The sequence below is a fragment of the Ambystoma mexicanum genome, chromosome 9 (genome assembly GCF_040938575.1).
Source record: "Ambystoma mexicanum isolate Mex_15411 chromosome 9, UKY_AmexF1_1, whole genome shotgun sequence".
Lineage (NCBI taxonomy): Eukaryota > Metazoa > Chordata > Amphibia > Caudata > Ambystomatidae > Ambystoma > Ambystoma mexicanum.
Genome location: NC_090931.1, coordinates 672,877,014 through 672,896,030, shown reverse-complemented (window position 1 = coordinate 672,896,030; position 19,017 = coordinate 672,877,014). Strand labels below are relative to the sequence as shown.

Below are 19,017 nucleotides of genomic sequence, written 5' to 3'. Positions count from 1 at the left end.
TTAGCATTTTGTTACTGTTCAGCAGGTTTTGCACCTGATATTTGACACCGATCTCTGTTACACGAGGATCATACCTAAAGATGCAAAAAGTAGCTAGTTATTGCAGGCAGACATGGGAGACTTGTTATGCATTGGTTATATTCAGAAAGTTGATTCTTCCAACTAGAGTCGAACATTGTTCAGGAGGCATGATGGCTATGAATGAAAAATGCATATTGTATCGTTGTCTGGGTCATTTAGTTGATCTACAACGAACTGAAGCTCTTCATGAACTTATATTACAGATGTGTGCGCAAAGCAAACTGCAGAATAGTATTGAAAAGTATGATGGGTTTAATGTAAGCATTTCTATTACGACCTTTAAACAAGTGTTGGTTGAAGAGATGTTTGAATTTTTTAATTTCTTTAGATCTGTGAAATTGATGTTTTTGTTACTTTTAATGTAATGCTGAATAAATCCCAAATAGGCTGAATTGACTGCTTTTAAAAAATTTAAGGGAGATCATTTGAGAGTGAAAAAATGTGCAAGTAAAGATGGGAAGTTGTGCCCAATCTTTCATGATTGCTCTTCAATGCAGCATTTCTTCTAATTGCTAATGTTTGATTTCCACAGCGCTGTCTGAAGAGGAGAATGACCTTGGGGTCCTCTTAAAGTCTCAAGCTGAGAAGAATGGATCGCATGCAGGGAAGATGATGCATGCCACTGGCACCGCCCTCTGCGCCTCTGCCAGACAAAGGTTCCTGCATGCTATTTATTTCTTTGTATATTGGTGTCTCAAATAAAACCTGTTTATTCAATGCGTTTACATGATAGAAGAAGCCCAACTTATCCCAGCAGCGTAAAAGATAAATGATACATGTGGGGTTTTTATGTAAATAGTAAGCATTATTCTTGTGAAGATATTTCACCTGTGCTTCCGATCCCACTGATGCTTCCATCATCATCCCCAATGTTTTAACCTGGGGCGAGACAAGAATTGTCTCCTTTATGTCTCCTTTATAATAAAGGTTTCATATTCAATGCCCAGTTTAGCTCTGGCCTGACGTGTGCCAAAAACCATCAGTTCCGTCTTAGAACCATTTAGGCACATCCAATTCTGTCTCATCCATTTGTCAATTATATTGTAGACTTCTGTTATTTTAGCGCTTTCTAGAGAGTGATCTCCACCTAGTTCAAAGATCAGTTGCGTGTCGTCGGCGTAGTTCGTGAAGAATACCTCAACACTTTCTAGGAGGTCACACAAACATCTCATATATAGGTTGAAGAGTAAGGAAGATACACTAGCTCCCTGCGAAACACCAAAGAGTATCAACGTAGGTTCAGAGAATTTATCCCTCCAGTGCACCGAGCACTCCGATCTGCCAGAAAGGAGCTCAGCCATGCTAGTGCTGTTGGTGAGCAGCCTGCTATGTTGTCCAGGGCTTTTTTGCAGAGTTGGTGATCCACCAAATCAAATGCTGCACTAAGATCGAGCAGCATCAGAATCCCTGCCTTGCCCCTATCCACCATTTCCAGCATGTGTGTTTTCAAGTCTAGCATAGCAGTCTCTGTACTATGTGCTTCCTGAAAACGTGATTGTTGTTCATGTAAGGAGCCGCAAGCTTCTACATGCTTTTGTAGTTGATCAGTAGCAAATTTATCCATGATTTTAAGGATCAGGTTGGAGTTAGTAATAGGGCGTAGGTTGCCCGGGTCTTTCGGATCGAGGCCTGCCTTTTTTACCAATGGCGTGATGGTGACCTTCTTTATCTCCCTGGGTACTAAGCTCCCTTATAACTTAGCTAGAACCACATAGGGACCACAGGATCTACTACTTTTATTTCAGCCAGATTTTTAACCTAAAAATCATACTTTCACAGCCAACGCATGTTTTGCACCTTTATGTATAAGTTCATGAGTGAAAATATATAATAAAGGGCGCCTGGCGGTGTCCTGATATGCCGAGGAGGGTAAATAATAATAATGTGAAAGAATCAGGATGGGAGATCAAAAACAGTAATATTTTGGATTAATGTATTTAATCTCATAACAATTTCTTTTGCATACTAATAAGTATTTGTGTTTTTTTCACAAAAAGACAGTAAATGGACAGGATTTGTACTTTAACAATGGGGGGTTCTTCTGAGTACCAACCTCTTCATTATTGAGGCAATGTTCCTATGTTAGTGCACATTCTCTAACAAACAAATGAACATTTCAATATAAAAATGATTAAGTGCTGCCCAGGACTACTGGTGGTCCATGGGTTTTGAAAAAAACAGAACACACAACAATATATATAAACACAAAAGGTGGGACATGGAGTTGTCCCAGATCATCGACACTGTAGTGTTTCGGCCAACGGTAGCAGTTGTTAAGAGCACGCTGTTATGGTGGCCTTCTTCAGGATAGGTGTGACGGGTGACTCTGTCCGTATGTTATCTGTCAGAGTATAATAGAGAAGGGAAAGGCTGTTATGATCTCAGTGGTATGTTGTTTTTGCTTTTATTTACTTGTTAGAGGCTAATTGGTGCCGAAGAAATACACTGACGTGTGTATTCAAGTAGAGTTTACCGTCAAGCATGGGTGCGGCGGTAGAGCCTTTATAAAAAGTTCCTCAATATTTCATGGTGGAGACTTGGATTAGTGGTGTATTCAATACACTGCTAAGGATCTGCCTGGATGTCCTGGGTTCAAACAGTTCACCAGGATGTGGCAATGCCTGTTGGTGGCAAGCCGAATCCACAGGTGTGTCAGAGAAAAGAAAAAATAGCATATATCCCGTCTGTTGAAAATCAATGTGAGTAGTCATAACAATGGTGATGCTAGGTGTTGGAGCATGCGTGCTGAAAGAGCACGTTGTCTGTAGGCATGCCACACGATAAAATATGGACTTGTGATGAACGCATCGGATTAAGTCCCACCTCTAGGTGGCACGTAGTTGGGTATGAGTGCGCACCATGTGAGGGCAGTGCATTTTTGCATGTCAGTGCCCGTGATGTTGTGAGTCCAGGGAAGTACAAATCACTAGATTGTGTCTAGAGGGTGCAGCGAAACCCTGTAAGAGGTCTGTGACCGTGTGGTAGTGAAGGCGTAAAGGTACCAGTCAAAATGGTTGGTGTCTAGAAAGTACAGAGGAACCCTGTACAAAGTCTGTGCCCGTGTGGTAGCGAGGGCGTAAAGGTACCAATCAAAGAGGTTTTAACAAATCCTCTGCAGGTGATCCTGAACGGCATTGAAAGTCGAAATCAACTTGTGACTGGAGATCACTGAGAATTATCTGTACAAGTGAGAGAGCACAGCATTTAGAGGAATCGTGCAAAAGTCCCAATCATGCGGTCTAGCAAGCGCTCAGTGCTGCGACTTACTTGAAGGTTCTGCAAGCGACCAAAACTCTCCGCAAAAGCTGCAGTGTCTACTGCAAGATGCTGTGGTGATACGTTCTGATACTGTGGTAGGCCCCGCCCCTATGCCGACGCCACCAATGGTAGTGCGCCTGGTGGGCCAATGGGAGTGGGGGTGTGTGCGTGACGTGTCACGCTGCTAAAGTAAAAGTGAAACTGAGTTTGATAGGCTGGTGGCTGGCCAATACTGAACACACTTAAGGGGCCATTTTGATGCGAGCGAGTGGCCAGGTAACAGAGGCTGATGTCAAGCCCATCATGGGAATGGTAGTTTGAAAAGTGCTGGCGCTGTTTGAATATCTAAATGTGACAACGGAGCGAGTACTAATGCTAAGCAAAATCTATACTACCACATGCCAAAAACACGGTCATCAATTGTAAAGTATAAGCGTTATGAGGACGAGGGGGAACTATAATAGAGTGCAAGGCATCCCCAGGGGGTCGGCCAGCCAAGAAGTAAAGACGAGGTCTCAGTGGGATGTGTGACCTGTGTTGGATGTTCAAATTTGTGGAACATGATGGACAATTGCATGATATCATATAGGTGCAATAGATGGATAACTTTTGCAAAATGATTCGATAATGGGTACAAGTTACATCATAAAGGAGCGTCCGACTCATTGAATCATACAGTATCAGTATTTACATACATTTGCAATGGCTCAAACAACAGGAGTATAGTGGGACATATTGAATAGGTCTATGTTACAAATGTGAGGGCACCAGAGGCATTTGTTACACACACTAAAGTATGGCCTCCACATGGTTTCGTACTGAACTGATATTGGTACATCAATGGATTATATATTACGAGCTGGTTGTAGACTACCAAGGTGAGGCATGTATGGGCTATGACTCAGGCTACATGTGTCTAGGGCATGGGTAATGATGAAACACGCCCATTTATTGTGGTGCCTTGCAAAACTAGCTCTTGTGCCGTGTGTGGTCGGTTAGTTCCAAAAATGCTTCCGCTCGACTGTGACATTCAGTCCGTTCCTCACAGTATCTAATCTGTGGACCCACTTTTGTTCCATTCTTGTTAGAGATAGATTGGTATCTCCCTCTCGTTTTTGTGGGGTCAGTTGCTGTATAATAGTCCATGTGAAATGCTCATTGGTGTGTCCTTTCTTAGTGAAGTGTTCCACACGTGGTTTATCAGGCACTGCATTTTTGATGCACAATCTGTTAATTAATCCGTTGTTTAATGGGCCTGATTGTTTTGCCGATGTAGATGAGGTCGCATGGACATCTGATGACATAGATGACGAATTTGCTTTCGCAGTTGGTGTGATTTTTTTAGAGTCCAGTTGAAGTCCTTGTAGGTGAATGTTTTGCTGGTTTTAGTGTATCTACAAGCCACACATCGGCCGCAGCTAAAGTGTCCAACCACAGGTGGTAATCCCCATAATGTTCGCTTTTCCTTTTCTGGTTCTAGGAAGGTATGTACCAGAGTGTCTCATAGGTTTTTGTTCTGAACGCAAAAAGTATTTTTTTTTTTTTTACATGGTCCCCTCATTTTTGATAAGATACAAATGTTTGTTGATAGAAGCTTTGGTGAGATTACTGACAGGATCATTTTTTAAATAATTGTATTTATTTATTTATTTTTTGGGTGGGTATCCTCTTTCAGTGAGACGTGTTTGTAGCTGTTTGGCGTTGTATTCAAATCTCTTTTTTTTGGTGCAGTTTCTGCGTACACAAAGGAATTGGTCGTACGACAGGTTATATTTGAGTCCTGTCTGTGGGCTTTCCAAAGAGTTCGGTTTTGAGGTTGATTCTGGAGCGTTATATGTGTAGATCCAGGAAATTGATTGTTTGAAAGTCCCATTCAAGGGTAAATTTTATGTGTTGATTCCGTAGATTGAGCCATTGGTGGAAGGCTACAAGTTGTTCATCACTGCCTTGCCAGATGAGGAGGACATCATCTATGCAGCGACGCCATTGTCTAATCTGATCTTTGTGCGGATTTCTGTCGTTGTAGATGTGGTCATCCTCGTACTGGGCCATGTATAAGTTCGCCACATCCGGAGCAAAGGTAGCGTCCATGCTTACTCCCTTTACCTGTTGGTAAATTTGGTTTTCAAACAAGAAAATGTTTTCAGACATCGCTAAGCGGATGCACTCGAGAATGAAATTGGGCGGTGTGGTGGTTAAGTCAGGTCTTTTGTTGAGACAGATGGTTAGTGCTTCTAGTCCTTCTTGTTGTGGGATGGAGGTATATAAGGACTCTACATCCACGGTCACCAGCATGCAGTCTGGGGTCAAATCCAGGGTTTGCAACATCTTGATGGTGTCAGTACTGTCTTTGATGTAGGACTTCATTTTTCCAATGAAGGGTTTCATGAAGAAGTCTGTATAAAGTGAGAGGTTCAAGCAGTGCGTCGCATGCTGAGACGATGGGTCTACCCGGATGTTTGGTGGCATGTTTATGTATCTTGGGTAAAATGTAAAATGCAGGGGTTCTTGGGTAAGTCTTGTTGAGGAACCTGCGTTCATCTTCGCAGATCCATCCCTCTTCTGCATGTCTGGTGATTTCTTCTTGCATCCGTTGAGTGGGATCTTTGTTTAATTTTTTGTAGGACGCGGTGTCTGCTAGAAGTCGTAGACATTCTTCGTTGTAGTCAGTGGTGTCCATTATCACTATCCCGCCACCTTTGTCGGCTGGTTTGACGGTGATTGATCTATCAGCATTAAGTGCACTTATAGCTTTCCTCACTTCTTGACTTAGATTGTCTTGATAGAAGTTCTTGTGGGATAGTCCATCTGTGGTAGTTTTCATGACTATTTTTTCAAAAGTATCGAATTACACGGGCATGGTATGCAGTGGTGGCATAAAGTTCGACTGTGGTTTTAAGCCAGTGGTATTGTCATGTTGGTTTTCTTGTCCCTGCTGGGTCATATTGTCTGTGTCTTGTTTCTTCAGTAGATAAACCTCAAAGAAGTATTTCAATTTGTGGTTCCTGAAGCATCTTTTCAGTTCCGCTTCTGTCTGGAAAGAGTCGGCTTTTGTGGAGGGGACGAAGGAAAGACCCCTCTCTGAAGTGCTTGTTCTGCGTTAAGAATTCTGGAAGATAAATTGAAAATCCGTATTTGTGTCACGACTGGTTGGAGTACCACTGTCTCGTGCGCATATATTGGCTTTTGCAGTGAGTTTTAGTCGCTTGCAGAACCTCCAAGTAAGTCTCAGCACTGAGCGCCCGCTGGACCGCATGATTGGGACTTTTACATGATTCCTCTAAATGCTGTGCTCTCTCACTTGTACAGATAATTCGAAGGGATTGTGTCCTCCGACGTATTCCTTATCTTTGATATAATCCATTCCAGCTTGCTGGCCTCAGAGTTTTTTTCTAGTAGAGGGCGCTGCGCTTCGACGTCCCTCGAGTCGGTGTCCCTCGACAGCCTCCGTATCGGCGCCGACGTCCTCATAAGTACAAATGGACTCGCGCAGCGTCCGTTGCTCAGTTCCGTTTTTCCGTGCTTCTTGAGCCTCGGAAACTTAACGCCTGGCTCCGTTCTTCATAAAAATCTTCTTATTCTTGGAATGTACACAATGGCATCTTCATCCGAACCATCGACTCCACGGTCCGGTTTAAAAAAATGTTACGACTGTGGGAAGAAAATGTCTTTAATGGATCGTCACAGGATCTGTTTGTGGTGCCTGGGATCGGAGCACCAATGTTCGGAGTGTCAGGACTGTATGTCCATGACGGCGAAACCCTTGAAGGAGCATAAGGGGAAGCTAGAAAGAGGTAAGGCTTTTAAAACTTCTACCCCTTCAAAAGTTTCTTAGGCTGAGTCGAGGCATTCGTCTCCTCGTCGTCAAAAGAAACATTCTCGATTGAGATCTCGAAGCGGTTCCCATTCATTCTTCGAGATTGAGACATTCTAAGAAGAGGCGCCATAGATCTCCCTCTTCTTCTTCCTCTAGTTCTAGTTCCCCGGAAAGGGTCACCTGCCCCATGAAACACAGCTGACCAGCTAAGTGGGAGGAATTCTGTAAAATAATGCTTAGTGTTTTCGAGAAAGCGGCCTCAACCCCCTAGGAGACGTCTAACGGTGATACCCTAGGTGAAAGACATGAAAAATCAAAACACTGCGAGTCATTGAACCCAGCAAATAAAAATACTCGCGCGTCATGAACCCTCGAGTAAGGGCAATCAGACTGCGTCATCGACGCCGTCGTCGAAGATTCCTTCGACACACAAATCTGCGCCATCGATGCCATTGTCGAAGGGACATTCGACGCATAAATCTGCCTCATCGACGCCGTCTTCGACGCCGCCGTCAACTCGATGAAGGATAAGTCTAGGACTGCCTCTACGTCACAGGCACCCGAGGTGTCAAAAGCCCTGACCATGTCGTCGAGATTGCCATCGACAATCTCGATGACGCTGAGTAGGATTCCGATCCTCTCGAGTTCATCGAGGCCTTTTCCAACGTTTTCGATGCCTTTTACAGGATTGCCGAAGCCTACAACATCCACGTCGACAACCACAACGTTTTCTCAGGCAGTAACAACAAATTTGGCTCCTTCTCTAGAAATGGGTTTTACTCCATATCCTAGGTCTGATTACTTTAGAGCCTTGTCCTCCATAAATGAAGAAGGGGAGGACTCTGACAATGAGAACTTTTGGTCTACAAAGGACTACAGTACCCATTCCAGAGGAATTCATCTCTGAAGAAAATAGGTTAAAAGATTTACAGGAGTCTCTACATGAGGCAAGTGGTATAGCTACAGCTCCAGTAGTAGAGTTTGCTAGACCAGTACCTGGAGAACATGCTGAGATACCTTAAAGAGCTCTAATGGCTTAGAATAATTGAATTTATGGGGTGGACTACACCTGCACCTTCTTTTCAGCAAGATGACCTTACTGATATATTGGATAAAGGACCCCAAGAGGATCCTGTTCCTTTTCATGCTGCTCTGTAAAGGAAAATATCTGCAAATTGGGAGACTCCTGAGGGTATCCCGGCAGTAAATAAGAAACTCTCTGCTAAATAGAGTATCTGTTACGGGCGTCAGTCGAACCCGGACTGCTGCGGCCTCCACCCACGTGATGCGTAGTGCAGCGATGACTGACTGGATCTGCCCTCCTAATCTTGTCTGCTTGACCCGTAGAAATATTCTCCTACAAGTGGAGAGATGGATTTAGCCACTTGTGGATTCAAGTGATAGCACCCACACTGTCCTCCCCACTAATCGCCTCTGAAGCACCCTCTCAGCAATCTCACCTTATATTCTTGAAGGATGAGCCCTCCATCCTGCGAAGCACGTAGGGGCGCGTTGATGACCAGTTACTTCACTGGCCTGAAGATATTGGAAGAGTTGTAGACAAATCCTGACTCCAAAAGGTCCTGGCGAAGAGCCGTAAGTATAAAGTTCGTAAGAGTTCAAAATGTCTGGAATTCACTCCTGTCCAATTCCTCTTTTTATCTTGCAGCTTTGACCCAATAAGAAGATTGACAGCTGAAAGCGCTCCGGTAAAAGTCTGTTACCAAACACTGTCCGGTAAATAATGCCAAGGGTTTAACTTGCTGCTTTCTCCTTATCTTACAGGTGCGGCATAAGAAGATGTGGCGTGCTGATGAATAATACCTCCGGCGGTAAAATCAGGTAGGCATATGGCGGCTAAAGAGATTGTCTCCGTCTGACAGCGCCGGATCGAAGAGATGCTGCGTGGAACGGTGAGTATGGTGCGGCGCTGCTGCCGGCGATGCGACGCGTTTAAAACAAAGTCTTTTCTCTGGTCTGAAGATGCGATGAATCCGGAATCGGGTAAGAAATCGGGTAATACTCTTGTTCTAACCTTTGCTTCTTTCCTTCTTTCTAGGTGCTCCAGGTTCGAGGCGGGCGTGGCAGAAGGCTGGATGCTGCTGCTGGCACGGTGAACGTTACGCTGCTGGATGCAGAATAACGCGAAGCGTGTGCTGCTCTTCGGGCGTGGTTTAAATAGCCTCCAAAGTAGTCCCAGGTAGGTATTCCTCCCTGACCACACCCGAGTAACAAAATAGTCCCTAAGGTAAAGTAGTCCCTTCCAGGCCTCACATGGGCTTGGATCTTCTTGCAGCATGGTCTGCATCAGGTAAGTGTGCACCTATGAGCCTGGCGCCTATGGCGCCAGGACTGATGTCCCATATGAGCCTGGCGCCATAGGCGCCAGGACTGAACCCAGACAGCCCCTAGCAGGGGTTGCTGGGTTTTCTTAAGGCAACATGATGCCTGCTCCCAGGGCTGATGGACGTGGTCTGGATGCCCGGGGGTATGCATCATGACAGCACTCCCCCTCCAGGCCCCTCCTAAAGTCGTTCCTCCCCTTGGTCCTGGTTTGTCTGGGAAGTCCCGATGGAATTTCTTCACTAATCGTGGTGCATGAACGTGGTCACTAGGCTCCCATGACCTTTCCTGTGGCCCATAACCTTTCCAATAGATTAAGTAAAAAAGTTTTGATTTAACCACCTTGGAGTCCAGGATGTTTTTCACCTCGAATTCAGGTTCTCCATCTATCAAGATAGGATTTGGTGGTTTGGTTAATCTTGTTCCTGCTTGAACTGGTTTTAAAAGTGAAACATGAAAGACAGGATGAATTCGCATATTGGAGGGTAATTCCAGTTTGACGGCCACCGGGTTGATAATGGCCTTAATGGTGTAAGGTCCCAAATATCTAGGATTAAAAGTCTGAGTTCCTTTCAGAGGTATGTGTTTTGTAGCTAGCCAAACCTGATCTCCAATTTGGTACTGTGGAGTTTCACTTCTATGTAGATCAGCATTTTTCTTGTATTTCTCTTTTGCTTGCTTCAAATGTTCTGTTGCTTCCTTGAAGGCTTGTGTAATAGTAGAATGTAAATGACTAACTGCAGGCATTTCTAAGTGCTGAGGCGAATCGAGTTCTGAGGTTCGAGGGTGGTGTCCATATATGGTATAACAGGGGCTTTGTCCGGTTCCTGAATGTACAGAGGTATTGTATGCATATTCAGAAATCCATAAAATATCTTTCCAATTACTTTCGGTCTGGTGAAGCATGCAGCGAAGGTACTGTACAAGGGTCTGGTTGGTCCTCTCCGTCTGACCATCGGTCTGGGGATGGTGACTGGTTGATAACCTTACGTCGATTTGCGCCAATTGGCAACATTTCTTCCAAAAATGTGAAATTAATTGACTACCTCGGTCAGAGACCAATACAGAAGGAAACCCGTGTATTCGAACGATGTTTTCGAGGAACTCCTTGGCCAGAATTGAAGCAGAAGGTAATCCCTTCAAAGGAATAAAGTGGGCCATCTTGGAAAAAAGATCCATAATAACTAGAATGGTGTTAAATCCATTACATGGAGGTAGATCAGTAATAAAGTCTAAAGATAGGGTGTGCCATGGTGTAGGTGGAATATCCAAAGGTTGTAAAAGGCCAGCTGGTTTTTTTCTTCTGAATCTTGTTTTGGGCGCAAATGCCGCAAGACATCACAAATGACTTTATATCTTTTCGCCAGGTGGGCCACCAGAATTGTCTCTTAATTTTAGCTTCGGTTTTTGCGATACCTGGGTGACCTTCCATTAGGGTATCATGATAATTGGAGATGACAAGTTCCTGTAATTCCTTGTGTGGTAGAAAGTCGTCCTTGATAGTAGGGTAGGTCATTGATGACTGAGTAATCCGGGCCTTTCTTTACCCAGTCCTGCAGGGCTGCTGGATTGAAGAGTTGTTGGATTTTCAAATGAATTTCTTCTAGTGTCTGTAAAGTAGTTATACCAAGAATTATTTGTTCAGAAATTATAGGCACCGGCTCCGAGTTCGCATATGCTTCTTCCATTCCTATTCGGGATAAGGCATCTGCCTTGCCATTTTTACAGCCTGGTCGATAAGTGATCACAAAATCGAATTCGGCAAAGAACAATGCCCAGCGAAGTTGGCGCGATGATTGGGCTTTGGCTGTTTTTAGATACTGCAAGTTCCGGTGATTACAGTAATGGTATGCCTGGCACCGAGAAGATAGTGTCGCCAAGCCTTAAAGGCGGATTTGATGGCTAATAACTCTTTATCGGTAACCGCATAGTTTAACTCTGGTGCCGAGAACTTTCTGGACCAAAATGCCACTGGGTGAAGCTGACCAGTTTCAGGATCCTTCTGGGACAGGACAGCTCCCATGGCTAGACTGGATGCATCAGTTTCCACTATGTAAGGGAGCTCTGGGCGTGGATGCTTTAAGACAGGCGCAGACGTGAATTTCGCTTTCAGCTCTTGGAAGGCCTTTTCAGCCTCTTCGGTCCACAAGAAACGTTTGTTCTTTCGCAAAAGTGCTGTGATGGGATGCACAACATGTGAGAAGTCCGGAATGAATCTGCGGTAGAAATTGGCAAATCCGAGCATGCTTTGTACCCCTTTAACTGAACTAGGTGATGGCCACTTGAGAATTGCGTCCACCTTTCGTGAGTCCATTCGGACTCCTTTTGGAGTCCAGATAAATCCAAGGAATTCAACTTCCGTAACATGAAAAACACATTTTTCCAATTTTGCATATAACTTGTGCTGGCGTAGTTTCTCAAGGACTGCACGTACATGCTTAACATGGTCTCATTCTGAGGAGGAGTACACACGGATATCGTCTATGTATACGACAACACAGACGTCAATGAGTTCACGAAAGACATCGTTCATAAAATACTGGAAGGCTGCTGGTGCATTGCACAACCCGAAGGGCATCACCTGATACTCGAATAATCCGTACTTGGTGCGAAAGGCCGTCTTCCATTTGTCGCCTTTCTTTACACGTACCAGATGATATGCCCCTCGGAGATCTAACTTAGTGTAGATACAAGCATCCTTTACTTGGTCTAGTAATTCGGGGATCAGAGGCAATGGGTACCATTTTTTTACCGTAATCGGATTTAGTGCGCGGTACTCTATGCATGTTCTAAGGTCACCTTCCTTTTTTGGCACGAAGAACAAAGCTGAGGATACAGGAGACTTGGAAGGGCGAATAAAGCCATTAGCCAGGTATTGGTCCAAGTATTGCCGTAGGTGAAGATTTTCAGGTTCCGTGAGGGCGTAAATTCTACTGCATGGGGGTTGTGCACCGGGTAGAAGGTCAATTTGACAATCGTACGATCTGTAAGGTGGTAATGTATTGGCCTGTTCTTTTTGAAAAACATCCCGAAATTCTTGATACTCCTGAGGTAACTGCACGATTGGGTTAATGACTGTGGCCAGGCCTTTGTTCAGGGTTTTCTCCGGGTAACAGGTGTGTGCACAATCCGGGAAGGTTATTCTCTTCTCTCACCATTCAATACAAGGATTGTGTTTCCAACCACGGCATCCCTAGTATTATTTGAAACTGCGGGGCTTTGATTAAATCAAACACAATAGTCTCTCGATGCCCATCTTGACCCAACAGTGTCATCTCTGTAGTGGAATGAGTTACAGGCCCAGAGGCAATTTCAGTTCCATCGACTGTGGTGATGACATCCGAAGTGGTCTTTTTGCAAAGAGGGAGATTCATCCTTGAAGCCAATTTGTGGTCCATATAGTTCCCTATGGCCCCGTTATCAATGTATGCCCTTACTGCGTGCATACGTGAGGGTTGTCTAGGATCAATTAGGACCATTGGTATGATCAGATGCGAGGTCTGAGTGTTCTTCTTTAAGCTCGGCAAGCGGACCACTACGCTTGTCGGGCATGGTCGTTTTCCAAATCAGGCTCTTTTGGGCTTTTATCAGCAACTCCTACCACCTTCTTGGGTGGTTTTATAGGGCAATCCCGTAGAAAATGTCCAGAGGTTCCACAGTACAGACATAAATGCATCTGTCTTCTTCTTTCCCTTTCCTTTTGAGTTAAGGGTCCTTTGACCCCTCCGATTTGCATAGGTTCTGATGCATCTGTTCCTTTGGGGGCAACGTTGGATTTAACCAATACCCAATTTTCGAACTTAGCTCGATCAGCCTTTCTATTCTGGAGTCGATGATCCAGCTGGACCACCAAGCCTATACACTCTGCGCAATCCTGAGGTGGGTTCACAACTTGAGCCAAGACGTCTTTAAGATCTCCCCGAAGTCCACGATGAAACAATGTAATTCGTTTTTCCTCAGGCCATCCAGTTTCCACTATCAATCTATTGAAGGTTGCAATATAGGTTAGCAGATCCTGGTTACCCTGTCGTAGGGGCAAAAGTGTGTTATCCAGGGCCTGTCCTTGGGAGTGCCAGGCAAATAGTCTTTCCATGCTCGCTTGAAAGCCCTGAAAATCCCGAAGAATTGGGTCATCCTGAGTAACTAGTGGAATTGACCAATCAGCTGCACTACCGCTGAGATATGATAATACAAAGGCTACCTTGGCTTGATCGTTTGGGAAGGCTCCTGGTCTGCATAAAAAGTGCAAGCGGCATTGGTTCATAAACACGGCAAACCTTTTGGGATCTCCGGCAAAGCGTTCGGGTGGAGCTAATGGAATATTTCCTGGTAGGTTTATTTGCACAGAGTTACTCGATAACACAGGAGCTGGGTTTCCCCCGGAACCAGGTAGGGGTGCTTGTCCAGCTTGATTTTGCAGCAGTTGTCTAGCGAGATCATCTGTGCGCTCCTTCGATACAATTAGTTCTCTTCTGAGGGCATTAGTCTCTTGGCGAGCGGAGTGCACTTCCGCACTAGGTCTCCCCAATAGTTGGGCCATTTGGTCGGTTTCTGAGGTTTCCATAACGCCCGGGTGGGGATTTGTAGATGGGCTTTGCGTTCTGTTACGCTCACCTGGCTCCCACAGGGGCGTCGATTGGACCCGGACTGCTGCGGCCTCCACCCACGTGATGCGTAGTGCAGCGATGACTGACAGGATCTGCCCTCCTAATCTTGTCTGCTTGACCCATAGAAATATTCTCCTACAAGTGGAGAGATGGATTTAGCATCTTGTGGATTCAAGTTATAGCACCCCCACTTTCCTCCCCACTAATCACCTCTGAAGCACCCTCTCAGCAATCTCACCTTATATTCTTGAAGGATGAGCCCTCCAACCTGCGAAGCACGCAGGGGCGCGTTGATGACCAGTTACTTCACTGGCCTGAAGATATTGGAAGAGTTGTAGACAAATCCTGACTCCAAAAGGTTCTGGCGAAGAGCCGTAAGTATAAAGCTCGTAAGAGTTCAAAATGTCTGGCATTCACTCCTGTCCAATTCCTCTTTTTATCTTGCAGCTTTGACCCAATAAGAAGATTGACAGCTGAAAGTGCTCCAGTAAAAGTCTGTGTTACCCAACACTGTCCGGTAAATAATGCCAAGGGTTAAACTTGCTGCTTTCTCCTCATCTTACAGGTGCGGCATAAGAAGATGTGGCGTACTGATGAATAATACCTCCGGCGGTAAAATCAGGTAGGCATATGGCGGCTAAAGAGATTGTCTCTGTCTGTTCTCTCTGCTCACCTCGTTGTTTTTTGTCCCCCTTAGGTGCCGGGATTCGGCGATGTTAAGATGGAGACAGCGCCGGATCGAAGAGATGCTGCGTGGAACGGTGAGTATGGCGCGGCGCTGCTGCTGGCGATGCGACGCGTTTAAAACAAAGTCTTTTCTCTGGTCTGAAGATGCGATGAATCCGGAATCGGGTAAGAAATCGGGTAATACTCTTGTTCTAACCTTTGCTTCTTCTTTCTATGTGCTCCAGGTTCGAGGCGGGCGTGGCAGAAGGCTGGATGCTGCTGCTAGCACGGTGAACGTTACGCTGCTGGATGCAGAATAACGCGAAGCGTGTGCTGCTCTTTGGGCGTGGTTTAAATAGCCTCCAAAGTAGTCCCAGGTAGCTATTCCTCCCCGACCACACCCGAGTAACAAAATAGTCCCTAAGGTAAAGTAGTCCCTTCCAGGCCTCACATGGGCTTGGATCTTCTTGCAGCATGGTCTGCATCAGGTAAGTGTGCACCTATGAGCCTGGCTATGGCGCCAGGACTGATGTCCCATATGAGCCTGGCGCCATAGGTGCCAGGACTGAACCCAGACAGCCCCTAGCAGGGGTTGCTGGGTTTTCTTAAGGCAACATGATGCCTGCTTCCGGGGCTGATGGACGTGGTCTGGATGCCCGGGGGTATGCATCATGACAGTATCAGCTACAGATGCAGAATATCGAAGTAAACATCCAACTCCAGAAAGTTTAGTTGTGCAGGCAGCGACTTCATCAAACAGTAAGTCGGCATACCCCACTATTCCACAAGACTGAGATGATCAAAGACACACTTTGGGAGTGTGCTTCATCTGCGGCTGACTGTCTCCCAGAAGGGGAAGAACGGGAAGCATTCTTAAATATCATCAAGGATGGTAAGGATGCAATGTGTGATTCCCTTCAAACAGGCATTCACTCTGCTGACAGCATCAGCAGGGCCATGGTGGCGAGTACCACAATCCGCAGATTTGCTTGGTTGCGGAAGTCTGGGTTTGCTCCAGATGTGCAGGCCAGACTTCTGAATATGCTGTTTGACGGCACTTCTCTATTTGGAAAGAAGGCTGATGGCAGCCTGGAGAAATTGCAAACATCCAAAGCAGCAGCGAAATCCCTTGGGGCTGCAATCAGGCAAACTCCAAATCGCCCCACAGGTAAATCCTGGAGGGGTAAGTCCTTTCGCTTTTACTCTGCATTCGGAAAAGGCAGAGGACAGCCAGCTCAAAGGGGCCAGAGACGATTCACCCGAGGTGGATGGGGAAAAGGTACAAAATCTGCCACAGCAGGTGCTACTTTACCCTCAGCAGCTGCGTCAGCCGCTTCTAAACCCCTCCGAGGTCTCCCCTCACAAGACACCAGTAGGGGGCAGGTTAACTCAACATCTGGCAGAATGGCAGGCTATTACATCAGATGCTTGGGCATTGGAGACAGTTGCCCAAGGTTACTGCCGGCCTTTTCTACAAACCCCTCAGGGTCATCCACCAGGGAACAACTCTTTGAAGTTTCCAGACCCGCTCCTTATGCAGGAGATTTCAGACCTGCTAAAGAAAGGTGCCATAGAACCGGTACCTGTAGCAGAGTGAATCAAGGGTTGGTATTCCCCCTACTTTCTAGTACCAAAGAAGGACGGAGGATTGAGACCCATCTTGGACTTGCGAGAATTGAACACATTCCTCAGGAAAGACAAGTTCAAGATGGTAACCCTTTCTCAGATCCTTCAGGACTGGTTGGTATCTCTAGACCTTCAGGATGCCTATTTCCATGTGCCAATCCATCTCAAACACAGGAAATACCTGAGGTTCACAATTGGCAACTCTCATTATCAGTTTCGAGTTCTGCCATTTGGGCTGACCTCCGCCCCGAGGGTCTTTACCAAGCTAATGGCGGTTGTGGCTGCAAGTCTAAGGAGGGAAGGGATTCACGTCTACCCCTACCGGGACGACTGGTTGATCAAAGCAGTATCCCCGGAACAAGCTCAGATCCATCTAGATTGTTTGCCACTTCCTTCACAAGCTGGGCTTATCCCTCAACTTAAAGAAGTCACAGATGATACCATCAGAGACTCCAGTTCATTGGAGCAGTTCTGGACACATCCCGGGAAAAGCCTCGCCACCAGAGGTGAGGGCTCAAGATATTCTACAGATGGTCACCAGGTTTCAAAATGCCCAACGTCTACCAGCCTTCAACTTTTTGAGGTTGCTCGGCCTCATGGCATCCTGCATCTTCCTATTGCCAGAGGCTCGCCTGAGAATGAGATCCCGCCAGTGGGCACTAAGGACCTAGTGGTCACAATTCTCAGGGAGAATGTCAGATCTCCTACTAATTCCGGACAGAGTAGCTGGAGGCCTTCATTGGTGGGCCTGTCGGGAGAACATCTTAAAAGGAGAACAGTTTTGACCACCATGGCCGGAGATAACAGTAGTCACGGATGCTTCACTCACAGGGTGGGGAGCCCATGCCAACGACTTGACCATCAGCGGTCGTTGGTCTCCATCGGAGTCCAGACTACACATCAACCTATTGAAGCTGAGAGCGATCAGACTAGCGCTGAAAGCTTTCCTGCCATCATTACGGGGAAAAAATGTCCTGGTAATGACGGACAGCACAGTGGCTATGCACTACCTCAACAAAAGGGTATCAGGTAATAATATCCCCATATATATATGGTCGCCGTAAATAATATTGCCGGGAAAATGTTGTGGCAATATTATTTGGGTGACCATATATATGGGGACAGGGGCAAAAAAAAAAGTTTGGGGGTTGTGGGGGTGTCGCCCGCATGTTCCGTGCAATAATGTCGCCACAAAAAAACTGCCATTTTTCGGCGATATTTTTGCATGGTGAGATTTTTGTGGCGACATTATTACACGGAACCAACAAAAGAGGAGGCGTAGGGTCACTGCTACTGTGCAGAGAGGCAATGCAGCTCTGAGTTTTGAGCAATTCAAGAAGGAATCTCTCTATCAGCAGTTCACCGAGCCGGAGAGAAGAACTTGATGGCGGACGCTCTGAGCAGGCAGAGCACAGTCTCCCACGAGTGGTAACTAGCTCAGGAAGTCCTTCAAGAGATCTTCGCCCTTTGGGGAACCCCTCAAGTGGATCTGTTCGCCACCAGTATCAACAGGAAGTGCGACCAGTACTGCTCAAGGGAATTTCCCCCGAGAGGAGCTCTAGGGGACGCGTTCATAGTGGACTGGGAATATCCACTTCTGTATGCGCTTCCTCCAGTCTCTGTCATTCCTCAAATGATCAGGAGGTTGAGAAGATTCCGGAAACCCATGATCCTAATTGCCCCGGATTGGGCCAGGAGAACGTGGTACCCGGATCTTCTAGACATGCCCATCTGCCCTCCGATTCATCTTCCGCAAAGAGAGGATCTTCTCTCGCAGAAGGGAGGTCAGGTTCTCCATCCGGATATCAGAACCCTCAACCTTCACGCCTGGTTTCTGAAAGGTTGAGATACAAGGATTGGGATCTCCCGGATGATGTCATGGAGGTGTTGCTTTCAGCCAGTGTGGTGTGTGTAGCTGCATTCTAGTGCTAGGCGTGGTGCAGTGGTTGTGTGAGATCAGTAGAATGTGTACTGCAAGGCCACATGGACTTGGGTAGCTGCATTCTGGCGGTGCTAGAGCTTGGGCCATGTGTGCAGCTAGGCTGATTTTTCATGGGGTATAGCTACGTTCTGGAGACTGTTGAGATGTTTATGGAGGTGGATGGGTATGTGTGCAGGTAGGCCAAATTAATTGAGGGGCATAGCTGCATTCTATTATCGTTGGCGCAGAGGAGAGAGTTAGCATATAGGTGTGTTGGAGTGTCTATGTGGAATGGAGGGAGACCCTGTTCCTCATGACCTTCCAGTGACTGTCGAGGTGGCCATATCTCCCTTTGGGTTTGGGGCTATTGGGCTTTGTCATCCCTGTGTAAGTAAGGGCTTGTCAGTAAGTAAGGGCTGTAGCTGAGAGCATGTTTGCATATATCAATGTGGTGTGAGGAATCCAATGGAGTCATCACGGATTCCCTGGCGGTGACCTCCTCACATGTAGCCAGGGGACGGCTGCCGCAAATTGTTGCTGACCCTGGGGGTGGTTCCATGAGGCAGAATCACATGGGAGGAGACAACTACCGGGAAGATGTGAAAACTGTATTGGAGTAATCCGTGTTCCCACGTTCCCCATGAGGAAGACCCTCTGATACCACAGTTCTTAATGGTCTTTATATACTGTTCAACTTG

General features: G+C 46.1%; 1 protein-coding gene across 2 annotated transcripts in view; it reads left to right on the top strand.

The window, feature by feature from the left end:
* ICA1L (islet cell autoantigen 1 like) overlaps window positions 1–19,017 on the top strand; it is an 804,678-nt gene that overhangs the window by 214,763 nt on the left and 570,898 nt on the right. For both annotated transcript variants that reach the window (XM_069615515.1, XM_069615516.1), the window contains exon 4: window positions 614–737. In XM_069615515.1, coding sequence (XP_069471616.1) covers window positions 614–737 — 124 coding nt within the window. The remainder of the gene's footprint in view (window positions 1–613; window positions 738–19,017) is intronic.